Source organism: Lactuca sativa, chromosome 5 (assembly GCF_002870075.4).
Source record: "Lactuca sativa cultivar Salinas chromosome 5, Lsat_Salinas_v11, whole genome shotgun sequence".
Classification (NCBI taxonomy): domain Eukaryota; kingdom Viridiplantae; phylum Streptophyta; class Magnoliopsida; order Asterales; family Asteraceae; genus Lactuca; species Lactuca sativa.
Window position 1 is genome coordinate 234,831,203 of NC_056627.2, and position 23,848 is coordinate 234,855,050.

The following is a 23,848-nucleotide window of genomic DNA, read 5'->3' on the forward strand; positions in this document are numbered from 1 at the left end:
ATATATATATGTGTGTGTGTGTGTGTGTGTGTGTGTGTGTGTGCCTTAGGCCCATATGTTGGGCTTGCCACCTGGACTTGAGAGTCGAGCCTCGGAAGAGCCCAATTATTATTGGGCCTTGGTGGGCCCAATAGGATTTGAGTTATTTATGGGCTAGTTAGTGGACTACCTTTAGACCTAGAGAATGAGGGTTTGGACTTAGATCCTAATTTGGGATAATTGTAGATTTGGCTCAAGAGATAGAGGCTGGTGCACGACGACAACATTTATAGGAGTTGTTCATCATCCGAGGTGAGTCTTCTCACTATACATACCTAGAGTGGTAATCTGAGTTGTTTGACCGGAAGGTCTTATGTGTTTATATTGAGTTTTGTGATATCATGCATTATGTTTTTGCGATTTATGTTGTGTATTATTCTGAGCTTACTGAGTTAGGACCGGAGGGTCCACCCGAACTGTGGGACCAGAGGGTCCCACTAAGACACATTGACCAGAGGGTCTTATTGAGTTATAGCCTTGAGTGGCTAATGAGTTGTTTGTGGTATTTTGGGGAACTCATCAAGTTTCGTGCTTACCGTTTTATGTGATATGTGTTTCAGGTACTTCTTAGGATTGCGGGAAGGCGCCGGCTTGATTGTACACACGAGAGAAAATGAGTTATGTTTTGAGGATCCTGGATTACTAATCAAACAATTTGGAGTTTTTGTGTTGTTAATTGGTTAATTGGGATTTTTGTGAAAAGTGTTATGAGAATTATGAGATTTTAAAAATGAAAATTTTGTTTGAAAATTCATGGTGTTACAATATAATAAAAAATATAATTATACCTTGACAATTTTAATTTTTTCCTTTTCTGAATGGTAGATTTTTTTAAAATAAATATATATCATTTATAAGACATGTTCACAGTTTAATAAACATATTAATTCACCAATACACCATATAATATTTTCATGTGTACATTCATTCTTACTTTAACACAAAATTATACAAAATATACAACTTAATACACTCTATTTTTAGTTTAATATATAAAAATCATAAGATAATATAATCCATTATACCCTAAATCCACATATTCAAAGAAATATAACCTAAACTTTGCCATTGTCACCACCACCAACTACTACCATCTGCCATCGCAAACCACATGTGTCTCTGTCACACCCATCTTTTTTTCCAAATCATATATATATATATATATATATATATATATATATATATATATATATATATATATATATATATAATTGTCGTTTGGCAGCTTTAATATTATATTCACAAAGTAATAAAGTAATTAATTCATATATTTAGAGTTTAATGCACAATAATTATAAAAACTAATGCATTCTTACATATTTATACAACACAAAAAATTAATATATTCACCAGAAAATTAATACAAAATTTCGTTAAAAATTCACAGATTAATACAGTCAATTTACTGCTTTATACAGTCAATTCACCGTTCAATATACAAAATTCACAATTTAATATAACAAATTCACAAATTAATGCAAAAAAATCATGCATTCACAACCATATTCTCAGGTTAAAACATTCATTTAACCTTCAAATCTATAGACTAATGCTTCTTTCAAACTTTATTTGTGCAAATATTCACAGTTTTAATTGTACATTCTTTATTCAAAATTATATACAATCATAATAAATCATGTATTCACAACTTATGTAACATCCAAAAATACAGATAATTTTTTTTTAAATTCATTCAATTCATAAGAAACTGATATCAAAATGGTCGAAAGAGTATAATTGTAACATGTTATCAGAGTACAAATTCCCAAAATCACTAAGTGCAAAAAAACATAAAGTGATGCGGTGAGATCAGGTTGGGTCATTCCCCTTCGAAATGGAAGTACCTGAAACATAAATTGAAAACTGCAAGCACAAGGCTTAGTGAGTTCCCCCAAAATCCCATAGACTAAACAAACATACTGCCAAGCATATCTAGGTGTCTACATACCCATTTGGTCTACTTCAACCAGATACTGCCAAGCATATTTGGGTGCTTACCTATCCATTCGGTATATTTCAACCAGATACTATCAAGCATATATGGGTGCTTGCAATTCCCTTCGGTCTATTTCAACCGGATATCGGGTCTATTTCACCCCTACTACTTCCACAAAATATCATAATAGAAATCACAGAGTCATTAAGCAAATACAGACGTAATTGACAGTTATCCCAAAGACAATCATCACACTATAACATAAACTAATGGGTCGGATTTGGTGCCTTCGACCCACGGATATTGCGAAGGAAGACTCGCCTCATACTATGGGTATCAAATCGCACTCAATGGATGACTCGCAAACTCCTCTCCCTATTGCACAAGCATAAAACCTAAATTAGAAATTAGGTCACATTCTAACCTGAAGGTCCAAAACCCTAATTCTTGACTTAAGGCAAAAGAGCTCCTTTACCTTTGCCTAGTTGGGCCTCCTTTCCTCTAAGGCCCAAATCCAAAGAAACCCAAAAAGGCATCCAAGCCCACTATAGGTCCTTTATGGCCCAATATAGCCCAAGAACCCCAAACATGACCTTAGGCCCCAAAATTACCCTGCTACAATCAGGTGGGCCCGAAGCCCAACTTACTCAAGTCCAAAGCCCAACACCAAACGAGCCTAAAAAATCTTCTAGGCAGTGTACGCTAGTGTTGACCAGGAACCGGGGTGCTGACCCAGTACACGCAACGTACACTGGAGTACACATAGCATACTAGTCTGCTAACCCAAATCCACTTCCAAAACTTAATCCATCAAGTCCTAATGTCCAAAACTTAGATCCAAGTCCCAAATAACGTGTTAATCCATCAAGTTGCAAACTTAATGCTATTGCATGCAAGGATGGGGCTCAAATCATGAATTAAGTCTATAAGTACACTTGGATGGTTCCTAACACTTGCATGGTTGAGGCTTAACCATCAAGATTCGATTTTATGAATCAAAACACCTCCAAGAGTCCAAAAGGACAGCTCATATGGTTTGAAATTGCGCATACTCCAAGAATCCAAACTATGGGACCAAAAGATACCATTTTCTACCCTAAACCTAGATCTAAGCTTGTAGTGATCAAGGTTTAAACTTTATACCTTCAATGGGCAGGAAATGGTGCCAAAATTTTGGATCTACAAGCTCCTTCCTCGTCTTTGCTTGTTCCCAATATTTCTTCTTTGTCAAGGTCACTAAAGAATACCACAGACACTCAAGAAAGCTCACACATGCACTCAAGGTGGCTTAGGGTTTGAGATTTACACTTTAAGAGCAATGGAGGCTAAAAAGGTATGGACTTGAGGGAATTAAGGTCCTTAAATAGGGTGAAAACCCTAAAAATTAGTGTTTGTCCCTAGCTTGGCTACGCCCAGCTTACGCATGGGTATGTTAAGTATACGTTAAGAATCCCCCGATGGAACACATGCATCAAGTAGGCCATGCGTACATAATGTACGCCCATCATACTCACCAACCTTCCACCACCTTAGCTCGAATTGAAAAATAAGCTAAGTCAGACACTGCGTACCTGGCGACTCGGTTGCTACAACTTATAAATAGTGTTGTAAAACTCGCCGAGTTGGCCGATTACTCAGTCGAGTACTCCCTACTCGAACCCTTACCGAGGTGAGTTACAGAATCCGAGTACTCCTTAATCGGGCCATTACTGAAGCGAGTAGTGTTGTAAAACTCGGCTAACTCGATGATTAATATGCATAATATACTTAATGATTTATTATTTAAAACACACAGATGTGATTTTTATGACATATATATCTTAAATTTTCAGTAATTATTCACAAAGTGAGACCATTGTGTGCTTTTAAGTTTTTGTGTATTCACATATATCTAATTTTGTTATATATTTCAATCAAGTTATGGTTTTAACTTATAATTTGGAAATATATAACTTTCCTAAAAATATTTCTACATGAATTACCAAATCCGAGTACTCCTGAGTACTCCCTACTCGGTAGTCGGCCAAACAGGTACCGAGTAGCGAGTTCTACGACGATGCTTATAACTTATGTTTTTTCATTGAAACAATTAGATATGTGTAAAAATCATACATTAACAACTTAAAACTTAAAAAATGATTTATTTACAACTTAAAACATATATTTTCTTATTAATAATAGCTAATACTAACATTAACATAACTAAACAATAAACAAAACATTAAAACATTACGATTCTTAACCGTCAATTCAAGCTTATACCAATTATAGTTATAGGCTTAAACACCTAATCCAACAGTCTCCTACTTGGATAAGTCTAATAACTATAACTTCCGATATAACTACCAAATTGATCATCAAATTGTAGTTTCCAAAAGTTGTTGCCGAACTCTGACCCAGGTAGTTACGTGTCTTAAGATAAGTGATCAAATATTCCTCTATTCAACAAGATATCGTAAGGACATGAGACATGGATTATAATCAATCGTATTGTCCAAGTTTTGTTTCCTGATTTCTGATTTGTGAAGACTGAATTCAGACTGCTAATTGAACACGTCCATTTAGTCCGGGCTTGACCAAGCACTTGTAAGTCAACACTAAATCACTGAGGGGCCCAAAGATATCGCTTTTCCCGTTAGGGCAAAAGGAAAGAATAAACTTTAACTTATATGCATGCACTATTTACTCATCAAATCATGCACAACAATATGTTTTATAACATCAAGTTACTGATGTGTTTACGTATTATCAAAGCAAAACTGACTTGTAAACAATAACTCATATATCTCTGTTTTAAGAATATAAGATATTATCGTCTCAAAATTACTCATGATAAAATTCATGAAGTAATTCTATGAGCGTGGGTTTATCTAATACTCAAAATCCCCATTTTCTAAGTACCCATGAACATTGCAACAAACAATTGCTATGTCTAATCCCCATAGACAATCTACAATTCAATTCATGACAGTCTTAATTCACTACTTACTTCCAAAAGTATGACCGACTTTGGAATTTTGAATAATCAAATTATTCTGGAAGTAAAAAATGCAAAGTGAAACACAATAATATACTAATTAACTATGGTCTCAAAACTAATGAATATAAATAAAACCCTTATCATTTATTCACCAATTAGACTTCATTCATTATATAATGTTTCGAGTAATCAACTAAACACTTAAATTAAACATCAGTCATGTCATGTTATAAGCATGCATACTATGTCTCTCCATGGTCCTTCCTAACAGATTGACTGGACACTACTCTAATGATGTTCATTTCACAATTTCAAATTCTTCTCACTACTAGAATGTGTTAGAATTCAACCTTACATGCAATGGTCTTCTGTAATGTCGAGGCTTCAAGGTCACAGAAACTTAGCCAACAATATTACAAAATATTCCATTGGAGCTTTGTTACTAAAACAATTCCAAAGTAATGAAGTTTCAAATTCAAGGCACACTCCTTGAACACCTTCCTTACATTAAAGTTTCTAACTCACATATATATTTTAATCAATTAACTCCCCCCATGGAGATATTCCATATTCTCATATGACCATCAATTCTGATCAAGAATCATCTCAATCCAAAATTATGTCAATATGTCACCATGATCCTTCTAAACCATATTATACTTCTAATTTTCAATAAGTAATCGATCCTTTAGTAAACCTCAGAATCTTCCTGAAAGTTGTTTAACAACTTTAGTCACACCAAGTTCTAGTCCTTTTTCCCTCTCAATGCCCAAGGCATTTGGAAAAATCAAAACAAGTGAATATTATAGCATACGTAATCAATCCTATATTCTGAAGCATATGGGACTCGATTCATAATGTCTTTCATAAGGACATGATGTTTGTACTGTATCTTGTTATAATATATCTATATATCAAATTTCCTATGTTGAATCATTTCAACACAATATTCATATATGTCCAAGACTAAGTTCTTTTAAACCCTTCAATCTAAACTTTTAGATTTGAAAAGAAATACGAGTGCCCCATCCCTTAAAGCTTACTATAGAGAAACAATTTCCAAACTTTCCAACTTGCAAATTTGTAGACTTTGTTTCCTACAAATAGTATTGCCAACTTGCAACACTTAGCATAACAGTTATGCTCCCACTAGCATAATAATTATGCTCCCAATAGCACAACAATTATGCTCCCACTAACTTTGACATGTATCCAGAAATCAACTGGACTTCTAGAAATCAATACTCTTGACTTTCTTACTAAAGTGAAAATTTCTGATACATGATGCTTCGATAAGTCTCTAACTAGACTTCTCAAGCTTATACGCCTTGCATTAGATAGCATATGTGTGTGTATGTTCAAACCCTTTCAAAACTTATAACCATATGTCCTGAAGGTTCAAACAATTCCTTGCCATTTCTCACAATTCGAACTATGATAAGGGATTTCGTAATCATATTGCAAATTTGAGAATGCTATTATCGCAACTACTAACCATAATGATACTATTTAGATCTTTAAAATCTACTAGCCAAAGTGTTTCTTAATAATCATTCTCATGAATTAGAGCAAAACCTTTTGCCACCCAGATTTTATGGTGTACATGTTCCCATCCATGTGAATCTATCATTTCCAACCTACAATCATAATACAAGGTTTAGGACAAAAGCAAACTCAAATTTAGCTTTCATGGACTAAACTTTGCTTATTCTTAATTTCTTGCCATCTGGTAGCACAAGGGCCTACTAATGCTTCCGTGTTGTTAAGCAGTTCACCTATATTGATCAATGTACTTTCACTAACCAACGTGTTCTGCCTTTTGCAGTCAAATAAGAACCATAGAAGCCAACCCAACTGGAAGGTGCATATAAACAAGAATGTGTCAACTTAACACAATAAGTTAACAACCTCATGTCGTGTGCTAGTGATAATTAAAAGGTTTATTCTTAATTTACTCTTGAAATTCTTCAAGATCATTAAGACTCCCACTGACTTCTTGACATATAAGTTTCTCTCTCAAGGAACATTCCTTGACGATCAAAAACAAATATTCAAAATTTAGTATGGATTCTCGATAAGAAACACTTTATGGAATTGGATTTAGTTCATCCTTTGTTTTAACCAAAATATTACAACTTCTAGTTCCAAATGAGCTAGAGTAAGAAAACATTATTACTCCACATTTCATGAAGTGTTATAAACCTACTTAGTATGAAATAAGTTTCAAGATACGATTTGAAATAACTAGAGCATGGCTCTAAAACTTAATTAGAAATGAAGCATGACCCATCTCTCGATTGAACCATTTCAACAATATTTGATTCCTATTCCTAGTCAAACAATTGCATTAAGATGTTCTTTGAGGATCAATTATGATATAGTTCCATAATCATTAAGATGGTCACAAAACACAATACTAAAGTACTCTTCTTTCCTTTTAGATTGGAGAAACCTTTATCTTTCTTCCTAACAGATTCTTCTTATTCGTTATGCCACTCTCTGAAAACCCTTTTTCAAAAGGTTAGATTTATGTTTAATCTTATAAATACAACCATATTTACTGGATCATCAGTAAATCATGACGAATAGAATTTTCATCCTTTATGGCAGATTTAAATCGTCCATATCAATGGACTAGATTTATTAGTCCTTCACTTTGACTCACATAAAACCTTTGATCAATGAATTAGTCATAATCTTCCAACGATCAAGATTCTCATAACATCACACAATTCGAATTGACTCAATGTTTCTATCCAATTGGAACTTGGGTGATGAGAATTCTTTATCACTTAGTCAATTATGACATTTACCACAAGTGAAATAATAAGAATCAAACCCACAATTAATATTGCTAATAATAGAAATGTAACCAACCCTTTCATAGATGCCATTACAAGGAAATATAAATTAAACCAACTATATAAACCAAAAATTCACTTTTATTGATAATAAACAAAAATTTGGAACTTGTCCTCACACTGCATAAATGAAAACAATGTTTCTAGACATTTTCTAAGAAATCTATTAAATTATCATTAATCCTAAGCAGCAGCTCCAAATTCTGATCATCGAACCATGTGACTAAAATCCATCTCTCACGTTTAGAATTAGTTCATTCTTCTTAAGCTTCCTTCTTTCCCTTAGATCCTGAAATACCATCAAAATGTGATGATCACATCAAGTATTAAGAATCTATGAATAGGAACTTATCAAAATGATGGAGTTAGATAATGAATGTACCTGAAGCATAGTCACGTGACTTGACTTTAAGATCTTTTAGGTAGTCTGGGCAACTTCGTAACCAATGTCCCTTCAATTGGCAATAACTCTTTAGGATTAGCACATGGAACTATCTTAGAAATAGCATTTCTCTTTACCATACGATCAAACGGTTTCACCTTGGCCGATCCCTTTCCATTGGAAAGATAAATCTTTTCAGGACCACAATTGTCAATATCCATGGAAACTCTGGAATTAGATCATTTAAACACTTTTGCGTCACATGTGCTCTTAAGCATTTCTGCTTCAGCAACAATCAACATATGTGTCAGATCAATTAAGGTCACATTGTGATCGCTCATATAAAAGTTCTTAATGAACTAACTATATGACTCAAAAGTGAAAGTAGGACCAAAACAATAGCTTGCTCCCTTGGGAAAACAATACCCATTCTATCCAATTTGTCAATGTGTGATTTCATTTCCAAAACATGTGCACACAGATATTTTCCATCTTGATGCTTACATGCCAATAGGGCTTGAGTAGTTTCATATCTTTCGACTCGAGACATGGGGAGAGTCATTGGAGGAGGAGGAGGAGGAAGAGTTGGAGAAGCATGATATCCATTTCCACCATTCCCCGAAGAAGGGAACATACTGTAACACTCTAAATTTTCAAATATATTTTTTTCATTTATAATTCCACACAAAACATAGTTTAACATCTCTCATGCCAAATTTGTTAATGTTCCAAAACACAAAACATAAAACTTTTTTGTCAAATATCCCAGAATCCTCAAAACATAAATCAACAAGCTGGTGTGTACAATCATGTCGATGCCTTCCCGCGATCTTGAAATGTACCTGAAACACATTTCACACAACACTGTAAGCACGAAGCTTAGTGAGTTCCTCAAAATACTACACACAAATAATTGGCCTCTCATGGCTACATCTCGATAAGGACCCTCCGGTCATGTGTCTCAATGAAGACCCTTGGGTCTCACGACTCGGTTTGGACCCTGCGGTCCTATCTCAATTAATTCACAGAATAATATACAACATCAATCACAAAGACATAATGCATAATATCACATATCTCAGTGTAAGCAAATAAGACCCTCCAGTCAATAGCACAAATAAGACCCTCTAGTTGCACAGTAATTACCACTCAGGTAAGTATAGTGAGAAGACTCGCCTCATAAGTAAAGCAAGTATGTCTCGCACTCGAACTGTCGGTCTAGACTCCGCCTAACATATATCGTAGTTATCTCTAATTAATAATTTATAGTAACAACCCCCGAAAATTTTAGGCTAATTCCTATAATAAATCTTAGAAGGGTGAAAGACCATTTTACCCATCCATGGCCTTCAAAGTCCACCGCTTGACCAAGCCCTAAAAGTCAACAAAAGTCAACACTCAAAGTCAACAGTCCATGTTGACCCAACTCATGGAGTACATCTATGCGACTCATCAAGTTCCTTTAGTTCTCAGAAAACTGGGAAAGTTTGAGTCAACTCGTCGAGTTGTCTCACCAACTCGTCGAGCTTGTATAATGTCCAGAATATTGGGGAAAAACCCTAACCAACTCGTCGAGTTCCTTTAGTCCTTTTTCTCATTCAGACACTTTTAAGCGAAACCAAGGCTCTAAACTATAGATCTAGCCTTTTAGGGCTGAGATACTACGTTAAGCTGCAAACTTTACGTCAATGCACGGCATTTAGGAGCTAACTTACCAAAATAAGGCTCAACAAGGGGTTTAAGGCATGGAAGTTGGCCAAATCTTGAAAAATCTTGAGTCTTTAGGCCTAAGGGTTCTAGTAGTGTCTAGATCCGAAGTCTTAGCTTCAAAGCATGCTCAAAACCAAGAATGACTCAAGAAGAAGCTATAAATGGCCATAAACTCTCTAATGGAGAGATCTAGCAAGAAAGTGATCAAGGTTGTGGCTTTTTACCTTCAAATGGTTACTACAACTGAGTAGATATCGGATCTATAGACTCCTTCTTGTTCCAAGCTCTTAAATCTTTGAGTTTCTTCAAGAAATGCACCAATCATACACACTTTAGCCTTACACACACTCAAAATGGAAGGTTAGCTCGATTAGGGTTTGTCTCTGGGTGATAAAGTGATAAGGGAGGTTGGGGAGAGAACTTAAGGTCCTTTAAATAGGGTGCAAACTCTAAAAATTAAAGTTTTCACACTCAACCCCAACTCGTCGAGTTGAGTCCTCCAACTCGTCGAGTAGGATCTAAAGTTCACACGACCATCACAGCCTCTACTCGATGAGTTTGGGCCTCTAACTCGTTGAGTTTCCCTATAAATTATGAATATAAAAATATTTAAATTTATACCTGGGAGTTGGGATGTTACAATTCTCCCACACTAGAATCAGACTTTGCCCTCGAAGTCATTCTTTGGAAACAGCTATGGGTACTGCTCGCGCATCTTAGACTTCGGCTCCCAAGTCCACTCAGATCCCCTCTGATGCTGCCACTGAACTTTAACCAAGGGAAACTCCTTATTTCTCAAGATCTTCACCTTCTTATCTAATATAGTCACCGACCTCTCAATGTAGTTCAGGCAATCATCAACCTAAATATCTTCTAAAGGGACCGCTGCCATCTGGTCGGCTACACACTTCCTGAGTTGGGATACATGGAAGGTGTCATGAATCTGGATCAACTCTTCAGGTAGCTCCAACCGATAATCTACCTTGCCTACTCGAGCAATCACTCTGGAAGGACCAATGTATCTAGGGCCCAGCTTGCCCCTCTTCCTGAATCGTATCACCCCTTTCCATGGGGATACCTTCAGGAGGATAAAATCGCCAATGTGGAACTCTAGCTCGCAACGTCTCCGATCTGCATAACTCTTCTAATGACTCTGGGCCATCATCAACCTCTGTCTAACCTGTTGAATTTTCTATGTCGTCTTGAGCACAATTTCAGTGCTCCCCATCACTCTCTGTCCGACATCCCCCCCCCCACCCCAACAGATGGGAATTCAGAATCTTCTCCCATTTAAAAGCTCAAAGGGAGGCATCCCAATGATGGAGTGATGGTTTTTGTTGTATGAAAACTTAGCCAAGGGCAGGTAGGAATCTCAACTCCCACTGAAATCCATAACACATGCACATAGCATGTCTTCGAGCATTTGAATCGTCTGCTTGCTCTGCACGTCTATCTACGGATGGTATGAGGTGCAGAAATGTATTCGGGTACCTAACTCCTCATGAAATTTCTTCCAGAACTTGGATGTAAAACGCACATCATGATCTGACACTATCGATGTTGGCACTCCATGCCGTTCCAACACCTCTCGAACGTAGACCTCGGCCAATTTCTTCGCAGAAGAGTTCTCACTTATAGCCAGGAAGTGAGCACTCTTTGTCAACCGATCTACAATCACCCAGATCGCATTGACACCCCTCGTAGTCCTCGGTAATTTTGTAATAAAATCCATGGAGATCTGCTCCCACTTCCATAGGGGAATTTCCAAAGGATGCAACTGGCCATGGGGGCACTAATGCTCTGCCTTGACCTGACGACAGGTCAAACATCTCTCGACTACCCATGCCACATCTCTCTTCATACAGGGCCACCAATAATCCTTTTTCAAATCCAAAATACATCTTAGTGGCCCTAGGATGGATCGAGAATCTCGACCTATGGGCCTCATGTATCAAAATCCGTCGAGCTCCACCCGTATATGGCACCCATACCCTCCCATGAAAAGTCATAAGCCCCTGACTATCCATCTCAAACTTAGAAATCTGTCCGATCACCCGCTCTCACTTGCGGTTTTCTGGTCTCATGGCCACCGCTTGGGCCTCTCGGATGGTATCCATGACTGGAGTCATCACAGTCATCCTCATATACACATCTCTAATCGGAGCACTTACTGCTCTACGACTCATGGCATCAGCTACCACATTAGCTTTGCCCGGATGATACAAAATCTCACAATCGTAGTCTTTCACTTCATCCAACCACCTCCTCTGTCTCATATTCAGGTTGGGCTGATCCATAAGGTATCTCAGGCTCTTATGTTCTGTGACCATAAAGATAGTGGCGCCAAATCTTGAGGGTGAATACCATCGCCCCCAGCTCCAAATCATGGGTGAGATATCTTGCCTCGTGAGGCTTCAGTTGCCTTGACACATATGCTATCACGTGCCCTCTCTGCATCAACACGACACCCATTCCCGAAATGGATACATCACAGTAGACTACGAAGTCCTCTACTCCCTTAGGAAGGGCTAGCACTGGAGCTTCGCACAACCTCTGGCGAAGAGTCTCAAATGATGTCTGCTGCTCAGGCCCCCAAGCAAAGATAACACCCTTCCTAGTCAATTTGGTGAGAGGAGCAACAATATTGGAGAAATCTCTAATAAATCTCCAATAATAGCCTACCAGACCCAGAAACTTCTGATCTCGGATGGGACCTCGGCACCTCCCACTGCATAACTGCCTCAATCTTGGCCGGATCGACCAAAATCTCATTCTTGTTAAAGAGGTGTCCCAAAAACTAGACCTCTCGTAACCAGAAATCACACTTGGAGAATTTGGCATAAAGCCTCTCCATCCTCAACCCCCAAGAATCCCCTAAAGATGCTCCTCGTGTTGTTCCCTAGACCTCGAGTATACCAAAATATCATCGATGAACACGATCACCGACGGATCCAACATGGACCTACACACCCGGTTCATGAGGTCCACGAATGTTGCCGGTGCATTGGTGAGCCCGCAAGGCATCACCACAAACTCATAAAGCCCATAACGAGTCCGAAAGGCCATCTTCTGGATATCCTCCTCGCGGACCCTCATCTGATGATACCTAGATCTCAAATCAATCTTGGAAAATCAAGATGCTTCCTGTAACTGATCAAACAAATTGTCGATCCTCGGTAATGGATAACGGCATCCACGACAAGCTACTCGGTCTAATGAAACCTTTCCCCAATAGCTCTTGGAGCTGCAAGGATAACTCCTACATCTCGGGCGGCGCAAGGCGATATGGTGCCTTGGAAATAGGTGTCTCCCCCAAAATCAGATCGATCCGGAATTCCACTTGCCTCTCAGGTGGCACACGCAACAATTCCTCGAAGAAAACATCTGGGAAATCATATACTACTGGGATATTGGAAATAGAAATCGGCCTCTTAGTGAGAAACCATGTATCCACTACATAAGCTAAAAAGCCCATGCACCCATGTTGTAGACTCTGCCTTGCCCTGGCGGCAGAGCAGAAAGTTGATCCCGATCTAGTTCCCTCGCCATAAACTGTAAGTACTCCCCCACTAAGGTCTCGGATCATCACCATCTAACGCTCGCAATCAATCACAGCTCCAAATTGGCTCAACCAATCCATGCCCACTATGACGCAGACATCTCCCATCACTATCGGCACCAGATCTATCGGAAACTCAACACCGAAAATCGCCAAAACGCATCCCTGAAATACATCAGTGGAAAAAACTGCATGCTCTTCGACTATAGAAACCCTTAGTGGTCGACTTAAAGCCTCACGGCTGATGCTAATGTCACGGCTTAAGGATAAAGACACGAAGGATTGACTCGCACCCGAGTCAAATAGTAACAAAGAAGGCACATAATTCAAAAGAAAAGTACCTATATTAAACATGACATAAGCATAAACAAATTATAATAACAACATGAATAAGAAGATACATACCAGCAACAACGTCAGGTACTGCACGGACCTCCTCCGCAGTCAACTAGAAGGCTCTCCCATGAGCTCTCGGAGCCTCGGCCTTCCCAGGCCGACCATAGGTGACACGCAAGGTAGCAGGAGCAGGGGTCTGGGCTTATCCCTGAGTGAGCTGAGGACACTCATCCTTTCGGTGGCCAGTCTGGTTGTAATGAAAGCAAACCGAAAATCCCTTAGGGTAATCCTTCGCCATATGCCCCTACGTTCCGCATTTGAAACAAATCTCTGATCAACAAAATCCCTCATGACTCTTACCGCACTTGCCACAAGTTCGACCCTTCTGGCCTCCTGCTCTCGTATCAGCGGGCTTAGCCTGCTTGGTCGTCGACTGTGATTGCACTGGTCTGCTGTCTCTCCCCTGAGACTCTCCCTCCACCCCAGTCTGAATCTCCAACTCAATCTCCCTCCTCCTGGCATATGTCTGTAGCTCAGTCAATGTATGATATGATGAGTTCACCACAAACTCCCGAATGTCCCATCTCAAAATGCTCAAGTACCGGATCATACGTGCATGTTCTGTAGACACATGCTCAGGGCAGAACAATGCCCTTTCATGAAACATCCTCGTAATCTTCGTCGCTATTTCTGTCTTTTTCTTGAGAGACAGAAACTCATGGGCTAATAGTTTCGTAGACACCTGGGGAACAAACTCATCTTGGAATAACTAGGTGAATCTCTCACAAGTCACTACAGCATGATCTGCAGGAGAATAATCAGTCGTCACAAACTTCCACCAGTCCTTCGCTCCCAAGTGAAGCTAGTTCAGTGCAAATCGAACTTTCAGGCTCTCAAAGCATGAACAACTATAAAAACATCCCTCGATATCATAAATCCATCTTCTAGCAGAAATCGGGTCCTGAGTCCTGTCAAACTCTAGTGACTTCGTGTTGCTAAACTCTCAAAATATCAATGAATCATCCCCCCTGTGGCCGCGCAGCTGCAAGGGTTGCGGCAGCGGCATCCTCCGTGACAGCAGCATAACGCTCATCAAAATTCTCAATCAACATGGTCTTAATAAACCCGAACATCTCCGGAATGCCCTCCCTGATAGTTGTGGCCGCCTCCTCAGCAATGATCATGCAGATCACCTCATCACTAGTACTCCCCCCCCCTGTGGGGGGTTGCTGCAAGTAATCACCATAGTCTCTCTGAAACACAAACACAGAAATCATCAGGGGTTGGCTAAAGCGTACACACATTTACTCACCCCTACATGCTCCTTGGTATCCTAAGGTTCTTACTTGGGTCGCGTATAGATCCGGTGCTTTTAGTTGTACGGGCCCAATACTACCTTCCACACCAACCTTTAGTTGTCTCAAGTCCTCCTCCCAGGACCCTAATTCACAAGTACTTTATCCCTCACGATATCTAACTACTCTCTCAATAGATTTCTCAAAATGAACATCTAGGTATCCCTACTAGATTACTCTTCAACTCAGATCCTTCTCTTAAAGATTTCCTGCCATGTACCCCTACTCAGCATACACAGAGCAAATAGCAAATAATGTTAATCAATAACATCCTTCTAGGCTAAGACATCATGAATCAGGAAACTCTATCTCTAAATTCCTGAAATACCTAGTCTACCATCTAGCATGCAGTTCTAATATCTCAAGAGTATCTCATCTCATAATATAAATAAGTAAGGGTATTTTGGGAAATCACTGTTCGAGCTCTGGCTGATTGTACACACTGCTTCTTCTCGTTTCCTCTTAAAATATTTTGCTCATTTAGAAAGTCATTTCTTTCTGAAAATTTTCTCAAATCCTCAGTTTGAGTCCACACATACCTGAGGGAACATCCGAATCCCTTAAACCAAGGCTCTGATACCAACTTGTAACACTCTAAATATCCAAATAATTTTTTTTTCATTTTTAATTCCACACAAAGCATAGTTTAACATCTCTATTGCCAAATTTGTTAATGTTCCAAAACACAAAACATAAAAATTGTTTATCAAATATCCCAGAATCCTCAAAACACAAATCAACAAGCTGGTGTGTACAATCATGTCGGTGCCTTCTCACGATCCTAAGATGTATCTGAAATACATTTCACATAACACTCTAAGCATGAAGCTTAGTAAGTTTCCCAAAATACCACACACAAATAATTAGCCTCCCATGGCTATATCTTGATAAGGACCCTCCAGTCATGTATCTCAGTGAAGACCCTTCGGTCTCACGGCTCGGGTTGGACCCTCCGGTCTTGTGTCTCAGTGAAGACCCTTCGGTCTCACGACTCGGTTTGGACCCTCCAGTCCTATCTTAATAAATGCACATAATAATATACAACATAAATCACAAAGACAGAATGCATAATATCACACATCTCAGTATAAGCAAATAAGACCCTCCGATCAATAGCACAGATAAGACCCTCCGGTCGTATAGTAATTACCACTCAGGTAAGTATAGTAAGAAGACTCACCTCGTAAGTAAAGCAAGTATGTCTCGCACTCGAACTGTCGTTCTAGACATTGCCTAACATATATCGCAATTATCTTTAATTAATAATTGATAATAACAACCCTCGAAAATGTTAGGCTAATTCCTCTACTAAATCTAATTCAAGTGCTTTTAAGCGAAACCAAGGCTCCAAACTATAGATCTAGCCTTCTAGGGCTAAGATACTACGTAAAGCTGCAAACTTTACATCCATGCATGGCTTTTAGGTGCTAACTTGCCAAAACAAGGCTCAACAAGGGTTTTAAGGCATGGAAGTTGGCCAAAGCTTGATAAAGCTTGAGTCTTTAGGTCTAAGGGGCCTAGTAGTGTCCAGATCAAAAGTCTTAGCTTCAAAGCATGCTCAAAACCAAGAATGAGTCAAGTAGAAGCTATAAATGGCCATAAACTCTCTAATGGAGAGATCTAACAAGGAAGAGATCAAGGTAGTGGCTTTTTACCTTCAAATGGTTGCTACAACTGAGTAGATGTTAGATCTATAGACTCATTCTCGTTCCAAGCTCTTAAATCTTCGAGTTTCTTCAAGAAATGCACCAAACACACACTCTTTAGCCTTACACACACTCAAAATGGAAGGTTATCTCGATTAAGGTTTGTCTATGGGTGATAAGGTGATAAGGGAGGCTGGGGAGAGGACTTAAGGTCCTTTAAATAGGGTGCAAACCCTAAAAATTAGGGTTTTGACACTCAGCCCCAACTCGTTGAGTTGTGTCCTCCAACTCATCGAGTAGGTTCTAAATTTCATGCGGCCATCATGGCCTCTACTCAAAAAGTTGGGGCCTCCAACTCGTCAAGTTGCCCCAATTATGAATATAAATATATTTAAATTTATACCTGGGAGTCAGGATGTTACACATACTTTCACCTTGATGAGAATGTGGAAGATCATCTTCAGAAGGTAGAGGAAAACCATTTCCAAAAGGATAAGGAAGACCATTATTATCTTGAATTGACATCGATAAAGGAAGAAAAGAGAATTCAATTTAGTTAATTTTTAACCCTTAATTATTAACCCATAAATTTAAATTAAGGCTAGAATCCATATTTTCGATTCGAACTTTGAAGAGGGATGTCGTAATCAAATCCAACTATATTTTAGGTAGGTAAGGCTTTTACCGGTTTCAGTCTTATGAAACTCCTATGTCTTATAAGATTCATAGAATCTAATCAATGACATGTTTAATCTCAATTATGCTCTCACTTTTTTGACTAGGATGTCGAGGATCACAGATGAGATGTGAATAATCATGCAAATTAGCTTGGTACTCTCGATGTCATTTATCATCTCACTTTAATGTTCTGGTTAACCACACTCGCTCCATTAATCAATGATAATTTTCGAGACACCCATTACCACTCTTTATTAGTTCCCCACTAGTGTGCCAGTTAACCACACATGCTCCACTAGCGACTTATAAAGTGTGATGTGTAATTTCATGGATTAACATACAAATTCATATTTTTCTTAAGTAACTAAGAATGAGATTTTTAGAAAATAGTTTGGTTACTTTATATCATTATACTTTTAATGATGTTATGTTCTATGAAATCCGTTCGGCTAATGACCTTCCACCACACAGGAGATCGATGGGTGAGAGTAGACACCCATTCAACGGCCATTTTATAGGCCGCTTCCTTATACCCTCTTTATAGCATGTTTTCATGAATGAGGTGTACTAGCGATTGACTGACTATTCTTATACATATAATACATATTAAACCTTTAATTATATATACATAGTATAAGGTGTATTCTAAAACATTTTAAAATAGCAAGGGTTTAATCTTTTAATAAATTAAAATTTTAATTTAACTAAATTTAAACCTTTTATGGATTTATTAATTGTCTTTTAATGAATTACTTCATTAAATTAATAATAAGATCCATAGGTATGTATTTTAAACTTCTCAAAATACCAAATATTATTTAACATTAATTATTAAGTTCAATTAATATCAAGATTTATTATTTAAACATTTAAAAATCAATCATATTAATTACAAAACAATTAATCATGTCAAATACTAATCTCCTAACATCTAGTCTTTTAATTTATGATTCTAGATACAACAAAATCGGATTTTGGGATAAAATATGGCAAGTAGATATCACATAAAAGCTATTAAGGCAGATTAGCACCAGATTTCCGGATCTGGCATGGGCTCACGACGTGAGCATGCATGCTCACGATGTAAGCTGCAACAAATCCAAAAACCAGGTTTCTTTCTTTCTTTGATCGATTCACCAATGACCAAATATATGAAAGACAATCCTAGGCTCTGATACCATTGATGGGTTATTAGGGTTACAACTATAATGCACTAAGCAGAAATATATTTAAACAATTCAAATAATTAGGGCACATGCAACCTAATTGGATCTATGTCTTTCACATATAGCAACATTCTATGAATTGCTAATCTACAAAACTTTCCTATGAACAAACTAATTCATAAGATAAGAAAACTAACCTTGAAGATTTTTATTTTAAACAATCTTGAATCCTTACTTGAAAAATTCTTGGAAGCAAGCGCCACAAGTGTCGCGTCTCTAATGGTTCACACCCAAACCCTAGCAACCAAGGAGCTTGAAGAGAAAGAAGAAGGGAAGAAGAATTTCGGCCCTAAGCCTCTAGGAAGAGTCATAAACGAAATTCTTAACCCTTAGTAATTTATATAGGAGACTAGGAAGGTGTTGGATTAGGCAGGTATCTCCAAGAAAACTTTAATCCATTTTAATTAACCCAATTAATAATTTCTGATTAATTATTAATTAAATAATACTAATTCCAATTAATATATTATTCTCATAATATATTAACAAATTATTTATTTTGATTTCTAATTAATCTATTAATCATATAATAAATTAATAAATCAACCTTCTCTCTCTAAAAGTCATCCTATTCAATTGTCAGGTTTGAGGGCAACCCAAAATGATTGTGCTACCATCAATTAAAGTTTATACCAATTATAGTTATGGGCTTAGACACCTAATCCAACAGTTCCTCGTGTTCCAGACCATTCCGGAATACATAAATTGTTTCATAAAATCAAATGCAAAGTAACTTAAAGTGTAGAACTTACTTGGTTTAAAGAATTCATGCTGAAAATTTGGTCCGAAATGCGGGTAAATCGTGCTTCGGATCTGCTAATTCCGAAACGCGTATTCCAGATTTTTTTGTGTGTGGCACCCATATATATACCAGTGGTTATGTGGTCAGAGATGATTGAAAACTGGTGAGTTAATGAGGTATTTATAGATGGACTTTGAGGGTTGGGTTTAGTTTTTAAGCAGTGTAGTATTTGACATTATAATTAAGGTGTAATGGGCTTAGGAAGGTGGGTGTCGATTATGTTAGATAGTCGTGCATGGGAATGGGTTTTGTATGTGATATAGTTTCTATATTGTGGAATGATTTAGGGGGTTACATTGGGTGTAAGCCATTAGAGGAGTTTAAAAAATGGCATGATAGTTGCGTTGTGGGTTGAAGGTGGAAATTGCATGGAATTAGGAAAAAATAAAAGCGTTTGATTAGTTAATTGGCGAGGGATTTAGAATTTGCATGTGGTTCGTTTGCTTCATCATATGGGTGAATGGTAAGGTAATAAAAGATTGTTCAATATGATTAGGAAATATGGAAAGGGTTCGGTCCGGTTGAGATTTGTATAAGTTTTTAAATGTGCATCAGTGCACGAATACCTCCTTCAGTCCTTCCTTTCCACAGGTGTGAGCTGGTTTTAAAGGGAGAGATACTTTTGTGAAAAGTAAACAGTGTGTGTATGGTTTTCTGAAATCTCGGAAACCGGTTCTATGTCATGCTCACCACTAGTGGTTCAATGGAGGTTATCAAGAAAATAGATAAGCATGAAATGTAGACCAATTTCCATGGAGAATATAGCAATTATGTATGATTAGGACCACAATTTCATGGGACACTAATATGTGAGGGTGATAGGAAGCTTTAGTACTTATTTATTCCATGTGTGATTGTGTAAGATTTAAAGCCATACGTGCAGAAATATAGGATAATGTTGATATGAGTTAAGAGAGATAGGATTTTTGGTTTGCATGGGATGGTAGGTTGGGTTATAACTCATGTTTGTTTGATATAAATGATGTCTGTTAATCTGGTAAGAGGTTGAGTCTAACTTGGTACCGTTTAATAAAACAATTAAAAGTATCTGAGTCGGTCATATAGAATGTCTGCCTCTGATATGCCTCTTACCATGTCAGATAAGAGATAAGAGATAAGAGATTTGAATCTAACTCAACCCGACTATTGAAATCGACTCAGTTAACAACAATCAAACTACCATTTAGTTTTTAATTTTTTTATTTGGCACTTCGAAAATATTTCTATGAAATATACACAACTTTGTCCCAAGCTGTAAGTTTGAGCAATCACTATGCATAACACAACTTGCCTTTTACGTTGAAAAACTATAAATTTAACACAACGACAACCGATCAGTTTCAATTTCCTCTAAATTAAAAAAAATAATACTAATACTAATTACTCGTTAACTTTTTTAATAATTGAACACAGTTCTTATTCATTGCTCAAATATATATTAATTACTCGTAAATACTTTAATAATTTAACAGAATTCTTATATTTTTGCTCGTTTTTCTTATGCTATTCATCTAGTTATCATCAACCACAATTCAAGATATACATATAATTAATACATAAATCCAATTTGATCCAAACATATACAACACAAATACAATCATATTCGATATATATATATATATATATATATATATATATATATATATATATATATATATATATATATATATATATATATATATATATATATATATATATATATATATATATATATATATTTCCACTTTACAGCCTTTTGAGGTATCAAAAGTCTACAAGTTAAATCTTTTCTTTTTTACTTTCCAAGATAAAACATTAATGTAGTAATTTAGTATAATCCCCATACTTAAAAACAGCTGTACACATCAAGAGTCCAATTAAGAACATATATATATATATATATATATATATATATATATATATATATATATATATATATATATATATATATATATATATATATATATATATATATATATATATATATATATATATATATATATTTCCACTTTACAGCCTTTTGAGGTATCAAAAGTCTACAAGTTAAATCTTTTCTTTTTTACTTTCCAAGATAAAACATTAATGTAGTAATTTAGTATAATCCCCATACTTAAAAACAGCTGTACACATCAAGAGTCCAATTAAGAACATATATATATATATATATATATATATATATATATATATATATATATATATATATATATATATATATATATATATATTAAAACTTACGAAGAACTTGAGATGAAAACCACAGAATTTTATGAGCTTTTGGCGATGATTTAATCTTTAATCATACAATCCTTCATGCTCCCATATGTCCACTAGAAACTCAACCATTTCCTGTTGATCAAAAACAAATGTTCCATGGTTTACATAAAACCATTATCAGTGACACTGACACCGACAAATTACAATGACAGACTGATAACGACAATGACAGTAAAACAACTTACACTGAGAGGAATAGATTGAGGAAAGCGTCTGCTTGTACCGAGTAAGTTTTCGTAAGTGGCGTTCCAGCTACAAAAGCATATCATGAATTAAGGCAAAATTCAAAGGAAAAGAAAATTCAAACGAGTTTTTTATTTTTTATTATTATTATTTTTTTTTTGTAACCTTAAAACGGGTTCTTGAGCTTTTCTTTTGTTGGGCTTTCCACTTTCAACCCATTGTAGCCTTGTTTGATTCCACTGAAGCAAACCTGTTTTCAACAAACCGATTAAAAAAAAATCTTGGACTTTCTAGGTCAAAGTACATTTGACCAAGAAAGTCAAAGTGTACCCCAAGATTCCTCAAGATAAAAAGTTACCATGGTTAACGAATTCTGACTGGATCCCAGTACAGGTGGCGCCACTTGATTGGCTGAGACTTGTATTTGAGACGCTAATAGATGATAAGCTTCTTTGAGACTGAAACGCGCTAAAATCAATATCACAAGTGCTTGTGCTCCAAAAATCATCTGAAAAAATGGATTTTTTCACTGTTTGGCCTTGTATTTTAAGACCCTTTGATGGCTCATCAACAGCAGTAATTGGTGGTGAATTGGAACAGCAACCAAAGCAACCACTGCTCTGTTACAAACAGATCCATTAAAGTAAATAAACAAAATTCAATAAAGATTGTTGCTTTTTTGCTTTTTTACTTGTAATTGAGTAATTGGGACCCAAAATCCTAAGTGGATCTTTTTTCTTTTGTATTAAGTCAAAAAGATACACTTGTACTTACTGAGGTTAAGATGGAAGATCATATGAGAAAATAAATTTGATATGAGCTTCATGATAATCTCACTTTTTTCTTTAGCTTTTGATACAGGAAAAGTATTATAGACTCTAAAGATTTAGTTAAATATAAGCTTCCTATAATGCCTAACATCATGTAACTTAAAGTGTTCATCACATGGTAAGAAACCGATCACAAAATGAGGACCAAAATCAAGACATGTGCATCACATGGTAACAAACCCTAGGAGATTTTTCTGGCTTTGTTGCTTTTTGATTAAATGGGTGACTCAATCAAACGTAATAAGGAATATGTCACGAATTTGATAAAGAAGCATCTCGTTGCAGTAAGTTACAGAAGTTTAATTGTTCAATACAGTAATCAACTTCGATTTGACTATTACCCTTGAATTTGACCCTAAGAACTACAGCAGTGTATCTTATTCGAAAAAATTACAAATTGAAGAATCCTACTCAGTGAAATGAAAAGGGGGACAGAATTCCTGATGCGACAATAGGAATCGAGTACTTACCCCATGTAATCAAGGAAGTGATCGATCCAGGACGTGAAAGAACTCTGCAGTATCATACTTCAAATAGAGAAGGAATTCTAACCCGGATCACAAAATGAAATCACCCATTTCTGGAAAAATTAGTCGAGCTCCATTCCCTGAAAAGAGGGAGGAGCAGAATGTGAGGTGAATCAGTTATAGAAACAGGGGTGGTGATAATGGAGGGTGGGATAGTGTTATCTGTGAGGGAATTGGGGATTGATTTGTTTATCGAATTATTGGAGGAAACGAGATGGCGGAATAGCAGCCGCAGCTGGTTTTGGTTTCGCCCCTACCTGATATGACACCTACCATGAAGTTTTTAACTTGTAGCAAAACTTTGTTGCGTCTGTAAACATTTTTTTAATAGAACTATTGTGTAAGACGAAGGTAAAGTCAACGATTCAAAACTATACGTCGACTTCCCAGTTTTAGCAAAAACAAATAAAATAAATTAAATAGGGTTAATGTTATAAAAAGTAACTAATTATCTAAAATGGTTTAAAACGTCATTCAATTAAAAAATGTCGGTAGAAGGCAATGATCGATGGTCTTGTTCTTAAAAATAGATAAATTAAGTAAAC

At 36.7% G+C, this 23,848-nt stretch overlaps 1 protein-coding gene and 1 long non-coding RNA gene across 3 annotated transcripts; both read right to left on the reverse strand.

The window, feature by feature from the left end:
- Positions 1 to 7,818: 7,818 nt before the first annotated feature.
- Positions 7,819 to 18,157, reverse strand: LOC111921716 (uncharacterized). Its single transcript, XR_002860253.3, has 3 exons — positions 13,873 to 18,157; positions 8,199 to 9,040; positions 7,819 to 8,105 (listed from the first exon to the last, which is right to left on the reverse strand). It is a non-coding gene; the product is annotated as an uncharacterized LOC111921716 (long non-coding RNA).
- A 3,350-nt stretch (positions 18,158 to 21,507) lies between these two features.
- On the reverse strand, positions 21,508 to 23,579 carry LOC111921715 (uncharacterized). Of its 2 annotated transcripts, XM_023917298.3 has the most exons (6): positions 23,247 to 23,579; positions 22,485 to 22,566; positions 22,305 to 22,404; positions 22,112 to 22,196; positions 21,949 to 22,015; positions 21,508 to 21,835 (listed from the first exon to the last, which is right to left on the reverse strand). In XM_023917298.3, the coding sequence occupies exons 1-6, from the start codon at positions 23,300 to 23,302 to the stop codon at positions 21,782 to 21,784; spliced, it is 444 nt and encodes a 147-aa protein (XP_023773066.1). In that variant the 5' UTR covers positions 23,303 to 23,579; the 3' UTR covers positions 21,508 to 21,781. The 2 variants fall into 2 exon arrangements, with proteins under 2 accessions (XP_023773066.1, XP_023773065.1); XM_023917297.3 differs by having other exon boundaries at positions 22,305 to 22,561; positions 23,247 to 23,574.
- Positions 23,580 to 23,848: the final 269 nt, after the last annotated feature.

What these genes read in the sequence shown, in the direction of transcription:
- LOC111921715 (XM_023917297.3), bottom strand. Translation starts at nt 23,302, where the DNA reads ATGATACTGCAGAGTTCTTTCACGTCCTGGATCGATCACTTCCTTGAT. An exon ending in GTCAGAATTCGTTAACCATG is followed by an intron (nt 22,197 to 22,304) that starts GTAACTTTTTAT and finishes TGTTGAAAACAG; the next exon opens with GTTTGCTTCAGTGGAATCAA. An exon ending in CTCAATCTATTCCTCTCAGT is followed by an intron (nt 21,836 to 21,948) that starts GTAAGTTGTTTT and finishes TTTGATCAACAG; the next exon opens with GAAATGGTTGAGTTTCTAGT.